General features: G+C 60.3%; 2 protein-coding genes across 2 annotated transcripts in view; both read right to left on the bottom strand.

Moving 5' to 3' along the window:
• Positions 1 to 1,278: 1,278 nt before the first annotated feature.
• Positions 1,279 to 2,958, bottom strand: ZBTB9 (zinc finger and BTB domain containing 9). Its single transcript, XM_063291189.1, has one exon. It carries the CDS (start codon positions 2,869 to 2,871, stop codon positions 1,438 to 1,440), a length of 1,434 nt encoding a protein of 477 aa, XP_063147259.1. The 5' UTR covers positions 2,872 to 2,958; the 3' UTR covers positions 1,279 to 1,437.
• A 2,537-nt stretch (positions 2,959 to 5,495) lies between these two features.
• The window catches only part of SYNGAP1 (synaptic Ras GTPase activating protein 1), a 47,011-nt gene continuing 34,231 nt past the window's right edge, over positions 5,496 to 18,275 (bottom strand). The window contains exons 14-19 of the mRNA XM_063291190.1: positions 18,114 to 18,155; positions 16,884 to 17,772; positions 8,949 to 9,122; positions 8,523 to 8,734; positions 8,108 to 8,195; positions 5,496 to 5,922 (exon numbers count right to left, since the gene is read on the bottom strand). Coding sequence (XP_063147260.1) covers positions 5,767 to 5,922; positions 8,108 to 8,195; positions 8,523 to 8,734; positions 8,949 to 9,122; positions 16,884 to 17,772; positions 18,114 to 18,155 — 1,561 coding nt within the window. The 3' untranslated portion in view covers positions 5,496 to 5,766. The remainder of the gene's footprint in view (positions 5,923 to 8,107; positions 8,196 to 8,522; positions 8,735 to 8,948; positions 9,123 to 16,883; positions 17,773 to 18,113; positions 18,156 to 18,275) is intronic.

An 18,275-nucleotide genomic window follows, 5' to 3' on the forward strand; every position in this document is an offset into this window, starting at 1 on the left:
TGGTCATGGGGGGTGGGGGGAGGGCACAAATCTGCTAGTTCACTGACAGAAGAATGTGGTGTCCTTTCACCTCTCTGCAGACCTGCGCAGAACAGGCCCTCTAGACCAGCCCCCATGCCGTTCATAAAGCCACAGCACCAGAAGCGTCCCTTGAGGCCACCCAGGCGATCCCCGCCCAGTCGAAGCCAAACATTTCCAATCCCTTAGTTTCAAATATTTGGCCACCCTGACAGCTCTTCTTCAAACTTCCTCCAGTTTGTCTCAGTCCTTCTTAAGTATGATGCTCAGAAATCAACAGTCCACAAAGTCCAATAAATGGAAGGAAATATTTGTGACTTGGAAATCATATTTCTGTTAATGCAGCCTAAAACAGCATTTGCCCTTTTTGCAGCTGCAACACCGATAGCTCTTACCCGAGATAGCAAACAACTTATATCTCGTGGCTCTTTTCCGCAAGTATTATTGCCAGGCCAGGTATTCCCCATCCTAGATGTGTGCATTTGATTCTCGTTCTACGCCGCTGCTCTCAGCTCGTTTCTCCGGCTCCCAGGTGTTAGTTCTCCCTCCCGATCCTGTGCCACCTGCAGCTTCCCCAAGCCCTCCCCCCACCTCTTCATCCGACGCGTCAACGAATGAAAATACTGAAGAGGGAGCCACCAATGAGCCCTCTGGGGTAGGACTTCTGAGCCAGCTGCGCATCCACCAAATAATCTGCCTCCCCAGCCCACACTGCAGCAGTTTCTGGTCAGCACACCTAGACTCCCACCTCATTCTCTGTGCCTGGAAGGCCCCCCTCCCAAGCTCAGGCTTTGCCCACTAAACAGCAGCCACTCAAGGGTCCTATGGTCCCAATCCGCTCCCAGGCTTTTCTTCCAACAGTTCAAGAGTAGGGCCCTCACCCCAGTCCCCAGCAGGTCAGACTGCGGCCAGAGGACCAAACAGCACCGCCTGCAAGCAGTGCTTGTGCTGCTCAGAGGATTCTGCCCCTTGACCGCTGCAGAGGAGCGCAGAGAGGTTCCTGCACGTGCAGCAGCAGCGTTTGCCGCCCAAGCACTTCCCCTCCTAGTACGGTGCCCAGCACGTAAGGCGCTTTTTTGGGAGGGGGTGTGAGAGAGGGCGCCCCTGGCAGAGGAGGAGAAAGTCTGCTTCCGGCATCAGCCTCTCATCTGGGGAGTGAAGGAAGGAACTCGGCTGCCTGGGCTGCCCCCGAGGACAGGAGACACGGGAGCTCCTGGCCAGACTGGCTGCTACCCCTCCTCCCCTGGCACCCAGACCTCAAAGGACTGCAGAGCGACGGAACGGGCCCGCACTGCTCTGAGTCTGGCACTGCAGCACCCACGCGGTGCTTCCTCCAGGTGCGAGTCCAGGGAACAGGCAGGGCCCTGAGCCGGGCTCCACTTCTGCTCGGATGGGAACCTCCCTCCTTCAACAGACACCCTACTTATAGGTCCAGCAGGCGGTGGCCCAGCCCTGCCCCTTGCAGAGCTCCTTGTGCTTCAGGAAGCAACTCTGGACGCGGAATTTGCGGCCACAGTCCTCACAGGCGTAGAGGGTGCCATCGTGGGTCTTCATGTGCTCTGTCAGATGGTGCTTCAACTTGAATTTCTTGTTGCAGACCGAGCAGCCAAATGGGCGCAAACTGAATGTCAGCATGATGTGCCGGTCCCTCTTGGGCTTGACGGCAAAGCGCTTCCCGCACAGGCAGCCAAACTTCTTGCCGTCGGGCGCAGACATCAGCTTGACCGGCGCGTGGACCACCTGGCCATGGACGGCATGGGCGATGATCTCGTTGCCATGCAGATCGATGGGCTTCCATGAGCTCTCGGGGAAAGCTGCAACGGAGTCTGCGGAGAGGGGCTGGGCCTTCACGGCGAAGGAGCCGGGTGCTGTGGATGAGGAGGCCCCACCAGGCAGGATGTAGCTGAGCTCGCCGGTGGCCTGGATCTCCGCCTGGCAGAGGCCTGGGACCTCAGCTGCACCCAGGGGCCTCCCCAAGGATTTCAGGAAGCCGGCCTCAGACAGGCAGGAGGCCGGGCCACCCCCCAGCATGGAGGCGGCAGCCTCCTCCGGGTCAAAGCGCTCCTGCTTGATGTAAAAGACTTTAGGCGTTTCGTGGGGGGAAGCAAAGCCGGGGCCCTGCTCCCTGGAACCCCTGCCGGGGCAGCCACCGCCACGCCCCCCCCCTTCCTCCTCCTCCTCCTCCTCCTCCTCGTCCAAAATGACTTTCACCGGCCGGTCAGCAGACCCGCTGCAGATCTGGGACTGCCGGTCTTCCTCATCGTCCTCCTCCTCCTCCTCGTCCTCCTGAGACACCCGGATCTTCACCACCTCCTCATCTGGGCACTCGTGCTGTGGGCGGCGGGGCCGGCAGGACCCCTCAGACCCCCCGGCAGCTCCCCCGTTGTCCCGGATGCCCAAGTGATTGCTGCTGCTGGGGGACTGGCTCTCCCCAGCTCGGCCAGACCAGGGGCGGCAGGAGGGCCCGCCCCCCTCCAGCTCCTTGAGAATGCCGGAGCACTGGTCCACCACCTGCCACATCTGCAGGCCACTGGCCACCAGCAGGTGGCTGGGCAGGGCCTCCAGGAGCAGTCTGAGGCGCCCTGAGTAGATAAGCTGCAGCAGGTTCTCGAAGGCGAGGGGCTCGATGACGCTGGGCAGCACGAGGCAGTTGGTGTCGTTCAGCAGCAGCTTGTCGTGGAAGTAGGGCGAGGAGGCAGCCAGGACGCTCTTGTGTGCCTGGAACACACGGCCCTGCACGTGGATGGCGATGTCGCAGAACTTGCCCTCCAGGCGGTGCTTGTTCAGGGACTCCAGCAGCACCGAGGCGTAATGGGGGAACTGGATCTGCACGCTCCGCGCCTCAGGCTCCATGGCCACTGCAGCCGCCCAGGGAGGGAAAGCAGAAGCGGGTGAGGGCTCGGCGGCGGGGCAGCGTGCTCTGCCCGGGCTCAGAGGCGCCCGCGCGTGCTCCGCCGCCAGTCCCCTCGGCAGGCTGCCTCCGGGCGCCTTCCCCCTCCCCCCGAGGACCCAGGAGGGGCGCGGCTGCGCGAGCCCTCTGCACATGCTCGGGGGCGCCTGCTCGCAGACCCGCAATCCCCGCTCTGAAGACCCGGGACTGGCCCACACCCGCCAGGCGCGTCCTGCCCATCCCCCCCGCCGAGGTCAGGCAAGCCCCGACCGGGGACTCGAGGTTCTGGGAGAAGGGCCCTCTGCACGTGCGCAGGAGACCCCTCGCCGCGTCCCCGCGGACGGGAAGGACGAACGCACCTCACTCAGCACATGCTCACGATCCCCGAGAGGTACCGGAAGGGCAGCCCTCCGCCGCTTCACCTGCCGGCCACCGCCACCGCCTCCTGCTCCCTCCACCGTAGGAAGCGAGCAAGACCACTCGGCCCGCCCCCAAGCGCGTCACCCAATCAGGAGCCGGAGAGGGGAAAGCCGGATTGGTGGCGGCGGCTGCTGACCAGCCTCCCGCTCCTTTTCCGGCCAATCGGAGAGCGCTCGCGGAGAGGGAGGGCCATTGAACGGCTCAGCCTGCCCCATAGCGTCACCAAGGTCAGGGGCGGGTAGGTGGCGCTGGCGAGCCTCCCCGGATGTAGTTCTACTCGCCGATTGGCTGTGCGCCAGGAGGGTTGTTTCTCCAGTCCCTCGGTGGGGAAGCAGCGGCGGGGAGGGGCCGGCCTTTCCCCTGATTGGCCGAGCACGAAGAGGGCGTGGCGCGCAGTGACAGCCGCGCGGACTTCTTGAGTCTCTGCTGCCCGGCTGTATTCCCACAACCCGGGCGCCCAAGAGCGCAGCCGCAGACCCCCTCCGGCCCCCAGCGAGTCTCGCGGAGGCGGCAAGAGCTCCGGGAGGCAAGGTCGGGCCGGGCGGAGGCGCGGGGGCTCCGGCGCCCGCCCTCGCCGCCTTGGCCAGACCGCCGCGCCGCGTCCCCCTGCGGAGGCGCGCCCCTCCTGGCAAGGGCCGCGGTCCCCGGCGTGGGCAGGGCTTCGCAGGCATCTTCGCGGAGTCCGCGGGCACAGGGAGAGGCACGGCCCGCCCCGCAAGCTTCCGCTAGTCCCGCGCCCGATTGGTGCCGGCGGGGCATCCTGGGGCCACAACGGGAGGGAGTTCGGAGCCCGCCGTTCCCCGCCCCCCCCGTTCCCGGACGACAGACGTGGCATAAAAGACCAACTGCTTTTATTAAACATTTTCTTCTGTTGTCACCACACACTCCAGGAAAAAAATGAGAGAAAAATAAATTTGACATAAAATAAACCCGAGCTTGAGAGAGAAAGCTGGGGGCCCAAACGGACGCCGGGGCCGAGCTGCCCCATGGCCTGAACTCCCTTCCGCGGGGAGGGGTCTCTGTACAGAGGAGGGAGGACGCGCACTCGTCTATGTACAGTACAAATCTCGCGTAATTACAGCCGGGGCGGGGGACAGTCCATGGGGTCAGGCAGCGATAGGGGCGGGGGATTCACATATGTACAAACTTATAGAATCATCGTCATCATCATAATAGTAATAATAATTCATCATATTCATCATAATACGTATAAATATCTACGGTGCTCACCTGAGCCCCTGTCATTGTCCAGGGAGAGGAGAAAAGAAAAGCGGGGGTAGGGGGGCCTTACTAAAGAAAAGTGGGTCCGAGGGGAGGAGGATGGCGGGGGGGCAGACGGAGGAGGAGGAGACGGACAGCGGAGGGTGGGGCCGGGAGGGGGCGGGAAATGCAACGGGAGAGCGAGAAAGAAACACCGCGACGAAGCAGCGGCGCGCGCCAAACACTTCCACCCAGCGGCAGCCCCGGGACGAGCACGACGGACAGACGGACGGACGGACGCGAGCGAGCACCACACGAGTCGAGTCGGGAGTCAGTCCCCTCCCTTCGCTTTTCCCCGGCGGGGGGCGCGAGCCCCGCCCTGCCCTGAGCAGCACCCTGCAGCTGGGCAGTTCTAAAAAATGGCTTCTTTTGAGAGTTTGATGAGCCCCGTCCTAGGAAACGGCGGGGAAGGGGCTGCGGAGGCAGCATGAGAACGGGAAGGAAAGGAAGAAGAATAGAGTTCATCCCCTCCCTGCCTGACACCCCCCCCCCCGCTCGAAGAAAATAGAGAACCCGAGGGAGTCGTACCCAGAAGGGGTGGCGCTGTACAGAGAGGCAAAGCCCTTTGTCAGATAAGGGGGCACAGATTACTGGTGGGGGGGAGAGGGCAGGTCTTGCAGTGCTTCCTGGGAAGGGAACCACCCCCTTGTGATCTAGCCCCTGCCCCACCATCGCGTCAAACGGGAAGGCATGAGGGGAGGGGTCAGTGCGGGAAGGGCCCCCCAACCCTCCCAGCAGCTGGCTGAGGGTGGCACTCGAAGGGAACCGGGACCAGCCTGCCCTCCCCCGAGGCCAAGCGTCCTTCCCCAGCAGCGAAGAGGGTCGGGGGGCAGAGAGCCGGGCAAGGGCTGCCCCCTTCTGCTGCGGCCTTAAGAAAAGTCATTGCTGCCACGGGGGAGAGAGACGGGGGGGGGGGGGAGAATGCCACTCCTGAGAAGTATGGGGGGAGGGGGAGGCACCATCCACAGCTCTCTGTCCAAGAACGGGAGGGAGGTCCCACGCGGGCACGAGGGGTAGGTAAGATTGTCGTCTGTGTCCTGCTATAAAACACCCTGAAAATGCCTCCGGACCCTTCCCCGGCCCCCGGCGTGCGATTCCAGACTAGCCCCCCACCCCACCCACCACCCCACTGCTGCCCGCTGGCTGGTGGGGGTGCAGGACGAGGCAGGGGGCAGTCGCTAGTGCTCAGACGCGGTGTTGCGAAACTCTCCATTTTCCGTGATCTGGAGTCGCGGGAGCGGAGGCGGTTGCCCGGGTAGGATCCCGTTCCAGGGCGGCGCCATACCGCCGCTCAGACGCGGGTTTGCTGCACCCACGGCGGAAAGCTGCCTCTCCTGCAACAGAGCGAAACGAGAGAGCGCGCCCCTTATTTATTAAGGTTAGGGGCACCGGCACTTACAAGGCACCTGCTCAGCCCCACCCCCAGGAAGGCCGCTTACCCCACTCCCGAAGATCGACCCCTCCCCCCGCATCCCCCGCACCACTCCCAGCCTCCCCTGCACTCGGAGCCCCCCACGGGCCTCTCTAAGGGGCCCATTGGGATCAAGACCCCCAAGCAGGAGGGTCTGGAGCCTGGAGCTTCTATCCAGCCCAGGAGGGTCTGACTTTCTTCCCCACCCTGGACTCCCAGGACCTCCCACAGTGAAGGCGGGGGCTGCCGGGCCACCCCAGGGCTAGCTGGGGGGGGGGGGCTGTGGAAAGAGGGGCCTCCACCAGGAAAGAAGGATGTCTCTATACTCCCCCACTTTTCCCCCATCAGCAGGCCCCCCTCCGGCTCCCCTCAGCCAGCTGGCCAGCCCACCAGCCAGCCGCCCCTCTGCTGGTCTTGCACTCCCCCATCTAGGGACTCCCCATTTTGTGCCCAGTAGCTGAAATCAGGATCCCCCATGGGACTCCCACCCTTAGGGTACAGGAGTGACTGGGCAGCAAATTAGCTTGCAGGTGGGCCCCAATCCCTGGGAGTCAGGTGGGGCTTCCCAAAGAGGCTGAGTGACCACAACTATTTGCCTTCCCAGGCAGGATGGGGCGGGGGGTTCCTGGGGGGCTCACCAGGTCTTGGGATGGTGTACTAGCAGGGGTCTGTTGCAACCGTGCCCGCTACAAGGTTCTCAGGAGGGGCCAGCTGGGAATCCCAGAGCCCTCAAAGGGATCACCCCCCCCCACCAGTCCACCAGCCACACAGAGCGGGGCACTACTCGCCCTCCCCACCTGCCACTGGCACTAACCTCTCCAGGTCCACAGGCTGCTGGCCCCTGTACTCAGGCCCCCCTTTCCAAGAAGGGATTCCTCCTGCCTCCCTCCCCCACCACCCCCCACAGGCACACAAGAACATACAAGTGAGTCCCCAGGTGACCCATATGTCTGTGTTCTCTAACACACCCCTCTCCCCCACCCACACCCAGACAGCCCTGGATGGCATGCTGTTGGCAGACAAGAGGAGAGATGACAGGAGGCGGGTGGCCGTGATGGGGAGGCAGCAGGCAGGGGGGTCATGCTGGGGAGAGCAACAGAGGATCTCTTGCTTGGCACAACCTCTGAAAACCCTCCCTAAGAGCAGGGAATGTGGGATGGGGGGGAGGAGAGGAGGGCGGGCCACGCCTAGGGAGGCCACTGGCTCTCCTCAGCCTGTGGGGCACAGATGCCCACCCCAAGCCAGGAGGGAGGGTGGGGGTGGGGGGGCTGGAGAAGCAGTGCCTGCAGGACCCACCTGGTCTGCTACATATGGATGGCGGGGTCCCTGGTCCCTCAAGTGACCAAAGCGGGGCCACACAGAGTTACCTGGTGAACAGCTAGGATGAAACGGAGAAGAAAACACACCCGGATCAGGGCCCAGGGCGGCAGCAGGGCCGTGGGGAAGGGAGGCAGGGAGGCTGCTGTGGGGGTGACCCATGCCTGGGAGCCTGCCCCAGGAAGACTCGCGCTCCTCCCACAGGCACCAGATCTGCTTCTCAGGAAGGGGGGCAGAACCTCTTCCTCTGGGGCTGGGAAGGCCACTGAGAGCCTCCACCCAGGGCTGGTGATCTCTGCCCAGGCACAGGGGTGGGTGGGGTGGGATTGGTGGCCTGCTTCCACCCAAAGGTCCCTCAGTGGGATACTGGCAGGAGAGCAGTGGGAACAAAGGTAGCTGCCCCGCCCCACCCCCTCCCTCTGCGGCTGGACCTGGGACTCTCCCTCCGGACCAGCTTCAACCCCTTTGTAGCCTTCGGGCAACCTCTCTCCGCTTCCCCCCCACCGCCCCGCCACCTGTCTTTTCTCACAGCTGCCCCCACCACCGCCACAGGAACCCACCTCTTCCTGGGGGGGGGGGCAGCTTTGGGCACGGATTGGGCCATTTGCTCTAACCCCGATGCTTGGCTACCAGGGGCCCCGTTCCCGCTCCAGCCCAGCCCCGCGGACGGAGGACGCACGGGCAGCCACACCCGGGGGAGCAAGCGGGGATGGTGGGGAGACGCGGACGGGAAGGCGGGGGTGGATGGCCGATGGAGACGTGGGAAAGGACAATGACATTGTAATTTCCACCTGAGCGTCGAGCAGCCGCTTCCGCGTGTCGGAGGTGTCGAGGGCGACCGAGTGATCCCTGCGCAGCTCCTCCTCCACTAGCATCAACCTGCAGGGACAGGCTTCACTGGAGTCAATCCGGGCCCCCCCACCCGGCAGGCAGGCGGCGGGAGCCGGGGCCGCCAGAGCTGCGGGGACGGGGCTCCCGAGAGCGGCAGGGCCCGAGACCCTGCGGCCGGGGCCCCGCCGCTGAGCGCCCCTCCCGCGTGCGCTGGCGGCTCCAGGAGCCCCCCAGCTGCCAGCGCCCCCCCCCCGCAGGGCCCAGCGAGGAGGAGGAAGCAAGTGGGGATTCCCTCCGCAGCCCGAGGACCCCAAAGGCGCTCCCCGGGGCACCGGCAGCCCCCCGCCCCCCGTGGCGGCCCCCCCTGCAGCTCACCTGCCGATGATGCTCTTGATCTGGGAGTCCTTCTCCACCTGCTGCTGGCGGAGCCGCTTCTCGCTCTGCTCCAGGCGCTGCTGGTACTGCTGCAGGATCTTGCTGGTCTGCTCCTCCTGGCTGAGCAGCCGCCGCTCGTACTCCTCCAGCTTCCGGTTGGACATGTGCAGGCGCTCCTTCAGCGAGTGGATCTCCTCCTCGTACTCCTTCACCTGCGGGGGGTGGGGAGGAGCCTCAGGGCAGGAGCCCCTCCGGCACCCGATGCCCAGGAGGGGAGCTGGCTGGCAGCCCCGTGGCACCAGCCGGAGGGGGAGGGGTTCAAGGGGCCCTCGTGGGGCCCGTCCCGCCCCTCCCGGACCCAAAGGTTGCGGTGCCCGCAGGAGGCGAAGGGAGAGGCTGGGGGGGCGGGGGGGCGGGGAGGCTCACCCGGTCCAGCCGACTCTCGTCCATGGACTTGGAGTACTCCTTGAGTTTGAACTCCTCCCGCTCGATGTGGGAGCTCTCGATGTCTGCCGACAGGTGGGGCATGTTGGAGACCCAGGCGACCGTCCGCTCCGAGGCCGGCAGGACGGGGTTCAGCGTCGAGGGCGTGTGCGAGGGCTAGCAGGGCGGGAGGGATGAGGTCAGCCCACTGAAAGTCAGTCCACACTTGCCCCCAAGTCTTCAACAGCCTTCTGAACGGTAACTGATCCCTTCCCGTCAGCCTTGCAAGGTAGGCTAATACGAGGGTCGTGACGGGGGATGATTATGAACACCAACACCGGACCGGGGATCTCATAGGTCGCCACTGCTCGCGTTGGGGGACACCCTATTTCTGGTCCATACCCCAATGCATGGGCCAGGGAGAGGCAGTGTGGCCCAGGGAGAAGTACCCAGGGCCCCCATTGCCTTGGTTCTCCACCCCCACTCCCACCATCCGCTATCCAGATTCTCTTCTTCCATTCCCAGGAATTCACTGTTAAGAATCACCATGGAGATAACTGCAACCAACAAAATTTTTCAACACCTCAAGAAATTAGACCATTATCACCATTATCAATGACTTTTCTTAAAGCAATCAGTTAGGGTTGGGGTCTCCCCAGTTCCCTCAATCCCAAGCGCTGCTCAGACTTCCTTGCAGGGGGCTGTTGGGGCTGCTCCTGGTGAACCCAGCCTGCCGAAGGAGGGCCCTGCTTGCCCAGATTGCCAACAGTGCCTTTGTTCTTGAGCAGCAGGACGTGTGTGTGTGTGTGTGTGTGTGTGTGTGTGTCGCACAGAGCAAGGGACAGCTGTGCGTGTGTGTGTGTGTGTGTGTGTGTGTGTGTCGCACAGAGCAAGGGACAGCAGTGCCCCGGCCGCCTGGCCAGGGAGATCTTCGCTCTGGCTACCAAAGCAGATCAAGTCCCAGTTGCAAAGCCTTTAGCAGTTCGGTCCTCTGCCTCGGTGGGGAATGGGGCTGCCTGCCGAACCCTTGCAACTAGGAGTTACAGAAGGGACCTTCCTCCCTTCCTCTGCCAACTTGCTCTGGGCTGCAAGGCCAACTGAGGCATCCTGCTTGCCACCCCTCAGCCAGCACCTGAAATCAAGGCCGGTGGGTGGAACCAGGGAGCTGGTTCCCCGTCACTGGCACTCTTTTACCAGGATTGGCTCTCCCTGTTTTCCAGCCAGAGCTCAACCCATGATGCTATTTGCCAAGTATTTTGCCCAAGGTGCAGCACACTGCCAGTTTCCCTTGTTTTTGCCAGGTTTCTCACTGTCTGCCCATGCTTTTTCCTCACCAGCTGCTGTCCAAGTTTGAAGAGCAGGCAGAAAACCAATGGACAGAGCATTTTTTTTCCCGGCAGCTCCTTTCCTCTGACTTCCAAGGCCCAGGAATGCTTGGAAAAGTAGTCACGGGATGGAACTGCACCTCTGAGGCCCCCCAGGAAAGATGGTGTTGCAGACAGGAGGCTAAGGGGTGCCACCTTTTGTCAGCTAAGGCCCTGCAGGGGTGTGCCAATCCAAAAGGGTGGCGGCCCAGGCCTAAACTAAATTGGATTCTGTTTGCCCAAATCTTTATCTTTTATTGATTATATTGTAATGTCTTTGATTGCTGTCAGCCACCCAGAGTCACTGAGAGTCAGGCAGCATACATGTTTATTATTATTTATAGCACCCCTTAATCAATTAGATTAAATACTGTTAACCTGATAGCTACAGTGCTGGGTCCCCAAACCATCACCTCAGATCAGGTAGAACAGTGCTTATGCTGCTAAGCTTGGTTAGTTGTGAGAGGGCAGTACGGCATTTTGTGTAAATCCAGCCTTTTCTGTTCATTTATGATTTTGGGAGCACAAAACCTGGCTTATCTCCACGCCACCAGAGGTAGGAGCCCCGGGCTGACCGTTCCCGCTCACCTGCTCCGAAAACAATGCAGCAGGGCCACTCAAAGGAGCCTTGGCAGCTGCACCAAGGCTCGGGGGGGGGGTGCAACAGAGGGCCCCAAGACCTCCTCCTGCATCCCCCAGCAGAGCAGCCAAGATGGCACTGGGGCCACCCGCATTCCTCCAGCCTGTCCCGAATCCACTGGCCCCCCTTAGATCAGCCGGTAAGGCCGCAGCCTGGCTTGTGGACACCAACTCCCAGAGCTAGGCAGCGAGGAAAAAGATGCCGGGAAGCGACTGGCGGGCCTTGTCCACTCCACCAGGAAGGGAGTTGTCATCCTGCTCTTCCGCACTTAGCTGTGCAGGGGTCCCCCAGCTGACTCGCCGGCACTGCAGCTCCACCAGTGTGCCACGTCCAGAATGAGGAGCTGGGCGCCAGAATGAACTATAGGCAGAGGGCAGCGGCTTTGGAAGCCCCCCGCCCATACACGCATATCCAGGCTCAGAGGAGCAAAGTTTCTACCCCGTCTACTCCCCAAAGTGCCCCTAAGGTGCTGAGCAGACCAACAGTCCAACGCAGGGCCTGGAAAAGAAGAGCAGCCCCGGCTCAAGGGCCGTCTTCACCAGACAGGGCTGGCAGGGCAGGGCAGACACAGAGAATGGACAGGGGTGAGCGCCTAGAAGAATCCCAGGGTGTGCAGGAATCCACCCTTGCAGGGTCCCCATCTAACCTCTGACCAAATCCTTCCAGTGAAGGAGTGCCTGCCACCTCTAGAGAAAATTTGTTTCACGGTTGAATGCTTTATGTTGCACTATGCCCAGCTGTAATCTGCTTCCTTGTAAATTAAACTCATTGTTTCTTGTTGGGTTTCTGGAGCAACTCTGAACAATTCTGCCCTTCTTTTCCAACAGAGCCCTTCAAATACTCGAAGACCTCTCTCACATCTGCCCATAATCTTCTCTTCCCCAGGCCAGACATACCTGATGCTTCCAACCATTCTAAGATTTTACTTCCAGGCCCTGATCATCTTGCTTGATGTCCTCCAAACACCCTCTGGTTTGTCAATGTCTTTCCTAAAATGCCACACCCAGAACTGGATGCAATATTCTAGGTGTGGCTTGACCAGTGCTGAACGGAGCAATGAATTTTCTTGGTCCTGACACATGGTTTCTGATTCAGCCAAGGACTGCATTTGCTTTGTTTGCAGCTGCATCACACTGTTGGCACATGTTCACCTTGTAATCCATCAAGAACCTTTGAGTTTCCCACATCCTATATCCATGCTGATTTTTTCCACTCAAATATAGGTCTTTGCATTTGTCTCTGCTGAAATTCATCTTGCTGGTTCCTGTCTATTGTTCCAGCTTGTTAAGCTTCCTGAATCTTGATCCTGTAGTCTAACGTGTTTGCTATCCCATCTCTGTGTCATCTGCAATTTCAGTGTTCATGTTTTCTAACCTGCAGCAAAATCATGCATGCATATGTTGACGAGCTCACGGCCTAAGGCACAGGGTATACCACCTTCCAGCATGATACAGATCCATTGACTTGCTGGGTATGATTTGCCAACTAGCTTTGTATCCATCCAGTGGTGGCACAGCTTAGACCGTAATTTACCAACTTCACCACGATGATCTCATGGAAGATTCTGTTGCTTTGCTGATGTCAAGGTATACTATGCCACCCGCATTCCCTCGGTCAATTAAACCAGTCAGAAAAGGAGATCAGGTTAAGCACAATTTATGGCAACCCTGCACTGGCTCGGGTGAAGCAAACCACTCTTCTCTAAACGCTTCCATAACAAGCCGAAAGGTCTGTAGGTCCCCCCCACCCATCTTTGAAGACAGGAACACCTCTTGCCCTTTCTAAAACCTCTAGCACCATCTCTGTCCTCTGGGAGATCTCAAGAGCTGGGAAAAGGATGTTCTCCTCCCTTGCCTCCAGCATCTCTGCTCCACCAGGAATTCCTGAACAAAACCCCAGAGGCTTTCCTTGCTTGAAAATGGCTTGGCTTGGGGAGGGGGGCTGTGCTGCCTGCCCTGGGCCCACATGAAAAGGCCCCAGCCCCACTGCAGATCCTGGAGGGGCCCCAGCCTCCCTCACTAACCCTTCACGGTTCCTGCTCTTTTCCCAGCTGTGGACCCAAGAGAGGACAGCCATACTTCTCACCTTTTTGGAAGGTGAGGATTCCTGCTGGGCCTTCTTCCCCCTTTGTCGAGCAAGGACTGCAAGCATTTGCTGCCAATGTGCACATCCACCTCAGCATAAGAAAGCAAGGCTCCCTCTCGGCAGGAAGACAGTGCTTGGGCTGGTGTCCTTCTGAATGTCTTGCCATTCTCACCAGCACCCATGCCCCACAGCCCCTCAGCTCTCGGGCAGGGCAGGTTTTATTTCGGCCCCCTCAGGCTCTGACAGAAGTGGGCGATGCACAGCACAGCCCTCTTGTGGAGGAGCCAGGAAGGGGGTGAGAGCAAGGGGGGGCTCTAGGTGGAACCGGAGCCTGGTGGAGTCTGAAAGCAGGCGAGGAGGAGGAAGAGGAAATGACACAACTGCACAGATTCCTTCTGGGTCCAGTTCTCAGTGCTTGAAGCCAGATTGTGGCCGATTAGGGGACGATTCCCTGCAGCAACTGCCGTTGGGTGAGGGTCAAAGGTCCCAAAGAAGCAGTCCGTTCCCCCCACGCCCCGGCAAGAGTGTGCTCCCAGTCTGTCTGTCTGGCACTCTCAGGGCTCTCTGCTGCCCCGCAACTCAAGGGGAAGGGAGAGCAAGTCCCAGGGCCCCGCCAGCCAGGCTCCACCTGGCTCCCTGCACTGCCCCAGGCCTTCTCCAAGGACTGCCACAGGTGCTGACAGTGTTTCCATCAAGAGTTGGAGCTTCAAACTAGGTGGCAACCACTCTGTTCCTCCTCTCTTTTCATTTTCCAGATTCAAAATTATCCCAAGAGGGCTACATCTAGGCAACAGGCACGCATCAAGCAGACTGCTGCAAGCAGCCTCAAGGTGGGACACGAATATCATGGTGGCCGCCAAGCTCCTGAGAGCAGAAGAGGCCCTTCTCTGCCACAAGCAGCGGTCGGGGCCAGCCACCACAGCAGAGGACGTCCAGCTGGTTCCAGGAGGGCGCAGGCATGTGTCAGGGAAGACCCCTCTTCCTGGTGAAGGGGACAGTGAGGAAGAAACTCAGCCACCACTTCCTTCCGCTAGGCAGACGTCGCGTTGGAGAGCTGCTCTGGCAGGTTTCCGGATTGCCCAACTAACACTGAAGGTTGTTCCCAAAATTCAAGCCATTCCCATTTCCTGGCCTTGCTTCCAGCCAGCCGTTTTTCGAAACAGGAGCACTGCCATCTGGGGATGCAAAGCCCCTCCCTGGCCCTCCCAACTGGCGGAGGGATCCCAGCAGAGGGGCTCAGACAGAGCCCAGCAGGGGGAGCAGGCCAGTGCCCTGCCTGCAGGTCTTCTGCGCTCCAAGCCGCTTCCTGGAGGCCAGGGAACGTCCGGTTCTTCCTGGACAGAAGGGAGACCGGCCTTTCCAGCACGAGGCCACAAGGCGCAGCTTGCCACTCAAGATGCCAATCCGGAGGGCATAGCCCCTCCAAGAAGCTGTCAGAAGTAGGGGGCTTCTCTGGGCTGGCCCAGAGGAGGAGGACCTCATCCTCGGCCCCTTCGAGGGGGGGCTTGGGCCCAGAAGTCCATCTGAATTAGACCTTTGGAGACCCGGCCCATCCTTCGAAACGGAAGATTCCTGAGAAGTTCCTCGTGGTCTGTTTCGCTCCTTCTCTGTGTCTGACTTCCTTGCGGCTTTCACTGTTGCCTTATCGTTTAATGTTAGGGTTACACAACCCAGAGGGCACGCACCAGCCCAAGAAGATGAAAATGTCAGGAACAAGGCACACCAACTCTCCATCACGACACATTTTGAGGAACTCTGTCTGTTTCAGGGAAACACTGCCGTAAGAACAGCAACCCAGGACCAGTGGCAGGGCCGAGGGAGGGGTGTCACCCTCCCCATCTGGCTGAGAGGACCGTGGAATCAGAGGGTGGGGAGGGGCCTCAGAGGACACCCAGTCCAGTGTCCCACACACTGCAGGATCCACTACATCACCTCCAGAAGAGCTGGGGATTGGGGCAGGTCTTTGGGGGTTCAGCGGGTGGTTCTGGTTCGGCCTGTGGGGAGGAGAGGCCAGCCGCAGGCACAACAGGGTGCGGGGCCTCAGGGACCTACTCTCTCCACACAAGAAGATGTGGGGGAGGCTACCCAAAAATGGGGGTTCCATATCCTTAAGATACCAATGATACCCCGTCATCAACGCCTGCAGGCCGTAAGGTCCGGATGAGACTCACCCTCACAGGATTGAGGGCTCTGGGTTCAAGAGCCAGCGGGCTCTTGGACAATCCACACCTTAGCTCTAGGTGGGGGGCAATCTTAGGGGACTCTCAGCTCCTGCCCACTTTGGAACCATTTCTGGAACAAAAGGCTACAGTCACGCACACTCTCGTCACCTGAGGACCGGACTACCACAATGCACTCCACACGGGATTGCCCTTGGAGACCACCTGGAACTGCATCTAGCATGCCACGCAGCAGCCTGCACGTTTGCCAGGACAACCTGGGACCACCTTTTAACGCCAATGCTGTGGGAGCTGCGTCAGTTGCCGATTTGTTCTCACCGCAATTCAAGGGGCTGGTGACGTCCTTCAAATCATCCTCTCTGCCCTGGGGCCTGGCTCTCTTCGACCACCTGCTCTGGAGAGAGCCTGCCAGTGGAGAGTGCCTGCCCTGCACTCTCCGCTGGCAGGGCAATATGAGGGGCAATGAGGGGCGACTCTGTGGAAGCCCGCTTCCTTCCCCAGTGGTTTGCCCTTCTGCCAGAGAGAAGAACTACAGCTTCACGCCCAGCATTCAGGAAGCCTTTATAAACGTGGCTTTTGGGAACAAGATGAGAACAGGAGATTTACTGAGTTGAGGTGGCTCTGGCTGGTTGATGTTAAGGTTTTGATGTTGAGATATTATAACTGTTGATCTACAGTATGCCGATTGTATTTATTTTAATTAATATTACTGATAACATTGTACTGCATGTACTTTGGTTAGGTCTGTAAGTTCCATGACTGAAGTGACCCAGAAAGCCTTGTGATAAAACAAATAGTAAAACAAAATATAAAACAGCCTTCCCATCTTTTTTTTTTATCGTATGGCATAGCAGTTCGGTGTTCATGCTTTTTTTTCTTGCTGGGAAATCCTTGTGAGGTCCAGCAGCCAGGTGTGTAAGACTATTTAGCTGTGACAAGCCACGTTGCCCGGGGTGCACCACGAGGAGGGTGGTCTCCATTGCACCAACTTGGGCTGAGAGAGAGCGACTGGCCCAAGGTCTCCCAGCCGGCTTACGTGCCTAAGGCAGGACTGGAACTCACAGACTCCTGGTTTCTAGCCCAGCGCCTTAACCACTGGACCAAACTGGCTCTCGCCTTCCCACCTGATCTTTATAAACTGCTCTTGCCAGAGTGGGGGCTTTGGAAAAAGTGTATGTGTGACATATTCTTTCCTTTCTCCATAAAGGAAAGACCCAAATCCCAAACAGGAGTGGGGGAGGAATAAAGGGGTCACTTGGATGGGGCAGCGTCCTCACATGCAATTCGGGCGCTTCCAACCACTGGCAAATGGAGCTTCTCCAGGGAGGGCCCCCTCTTCTCCCTCATACTGTAAAGCACAAGGTAGAGAACGAGAGTTGGGCTGCTGCCCTGAACTGCCTTTTCCAAACCTGAGTGTTTCAGTAACGTCTCCCCTTTCAGTAAAGTCATCAGGAAAATAAAACAAAGAACTCTCAGTTGGTCACAAGCCCATATTGCTCAGAAACACCTTCCTGGCCCTCACCATTCCCATCAGGCATGCCAGGGCTGTGGGCACCAGGCCCCTCAGCCAGAGCCAAACCAAGATGCTACCAGCCCACCACAGTATCTGGGCATCCACACCCTGCAGCTCCAGAACCCAGGCGCAGCCGGCCTTGCCCGGGCCACTCACCTGCTTGGTGATCGATGGCTTGAGGGCGGAAGGTGCCTCCTTGGTGACCGACTGCTGGCGGGCGTGGGCGGGGGCGTAGGTGGGCTCTGGCTGCAGCAGGTTCCCGCTGGAGGGCCGAGGTTTCTGGGCAGAAGAGACCGTGAGCTGCTGAGACTTGCCCCGCTGCAGGGGGGGCTGCGGCGGCGGGGCAGGGGCTGAGCGCTGGGGCTGAGGACCGATGGTGATCTGGGGGGGCGAGAGCATGTTTTGCAGGTTCTCCTGCAGGGACAGCTGGCGCTTTGTGAACTCCGAGCCCTGGCGTGTGAACTCGTCACTGTAGCTGTGGCTGTGAATGATGTGCTTGCTGGTCGAGAGGTCCTCGCTCTTGCTGTAGCCATGGAAGGGGGCAAAGGTGTCGGCGGGGTTGCCCTCTGCTGGCCGGTGTGGATGGGAATGGAGCGGGCCACCAGCTGGCCCATCGGAGGCCATGTGAAAAAGAGGGTTCTGGAAGGAGAGGGGGATCCGGAGCTGCTGGGCGGAAGAGGGGCCGCCCCCATCGGTAGTGACACCCATCTGGCTCAGCCGCAGGCCGGCCGCGATGCTGGAGCCGCTGCCCTGGGAGAGCCGGCTTGGCCGCAGCCCGAGGCCAGCCGTGATGGAGGCCTGGCTGCTGTTGAGCAGGTCGCCCACGCTGTGCAGGTTGGAGACGCTGTTCATGCGGCTGTCCTGCAGGTCCAGCATAGAGACGCTCTTGTTGACGCTCAGCACCTTCTGGTCCGGCTCAGTGATGTCCGAGCTGCTGGTGCAGTACGCGGGGGAGGAGCGGGCCAGGGGTGGCCGCGGCACAAAGAACACGTCTTTCGAGCCTTTCTCCTTGGTGGGGGAGGGCAACCGGGTCATGTCAATGGAACTGCGGAGGAAGGGAGCACAGAGCACCATGTGAGGGGCCAGAGGGGAACCTGGCTGTGGCTGCAAAGGGGCGGGGTGGGGCAGGGCGGGCAGCCCCAGGACCCCCCTCCCCGGCTGTGCTGCACATCCAAAGCCAGACACCCACAGGAGGATAGCCTCCTGCTCCTGCAGGCCAAAGACCGGCTCAAGGGTAGCGGGGCCTGGCTGTCAGGAAGGGTGGCTCTCGGGGCTCAGCCCTCTTCCCCAGAGAGCAGAAAGAGGGAGGCTTTTCCACAGGACCCCCGCCTCCCGGTGGGGCTCACCCAAGTGCAGCGAAGTGCTTCTGGGGCCGGCAGCCCTTACCTGTTCATGGCTCGCATCATGTAGGGCTGCATGTCAACAGAGCTGTGGGGAGAAAGCCAGAATCAGGCAGGAATCCCACAGGGGAAGCCCTTCGGGTATGCGCTCACACCCCAAACCTCCTGCACGCGGCCAGGGAATGTCATCCTCCCACCCCCCGCGGGC

Source organism: Candoia aspera, chromosome 2, assembly GCF_035149785.1.
Source record: "Candoia aspera isolate rCanAsp1 chromosome 2, rCanAsp1.hap2, whole genome shotgun sequence".
In the NCBI taxonomy this organism is placed as follows: Eukaryota; Metazoa; Chordata; class Lepidosauria; order Squamata; family Boidae; genus Candoia; species Candoia aspera.

Excerpts from the sequence above, each read along its gene's own strand:
- ZBTB9 (XM_063291189.1), bottom strand. The coding sequence starts at position 2,871 with ATGGAGCCTGAGGCGCGGAGCGTGCAGATCCAGTTCCCCCATTACGCC.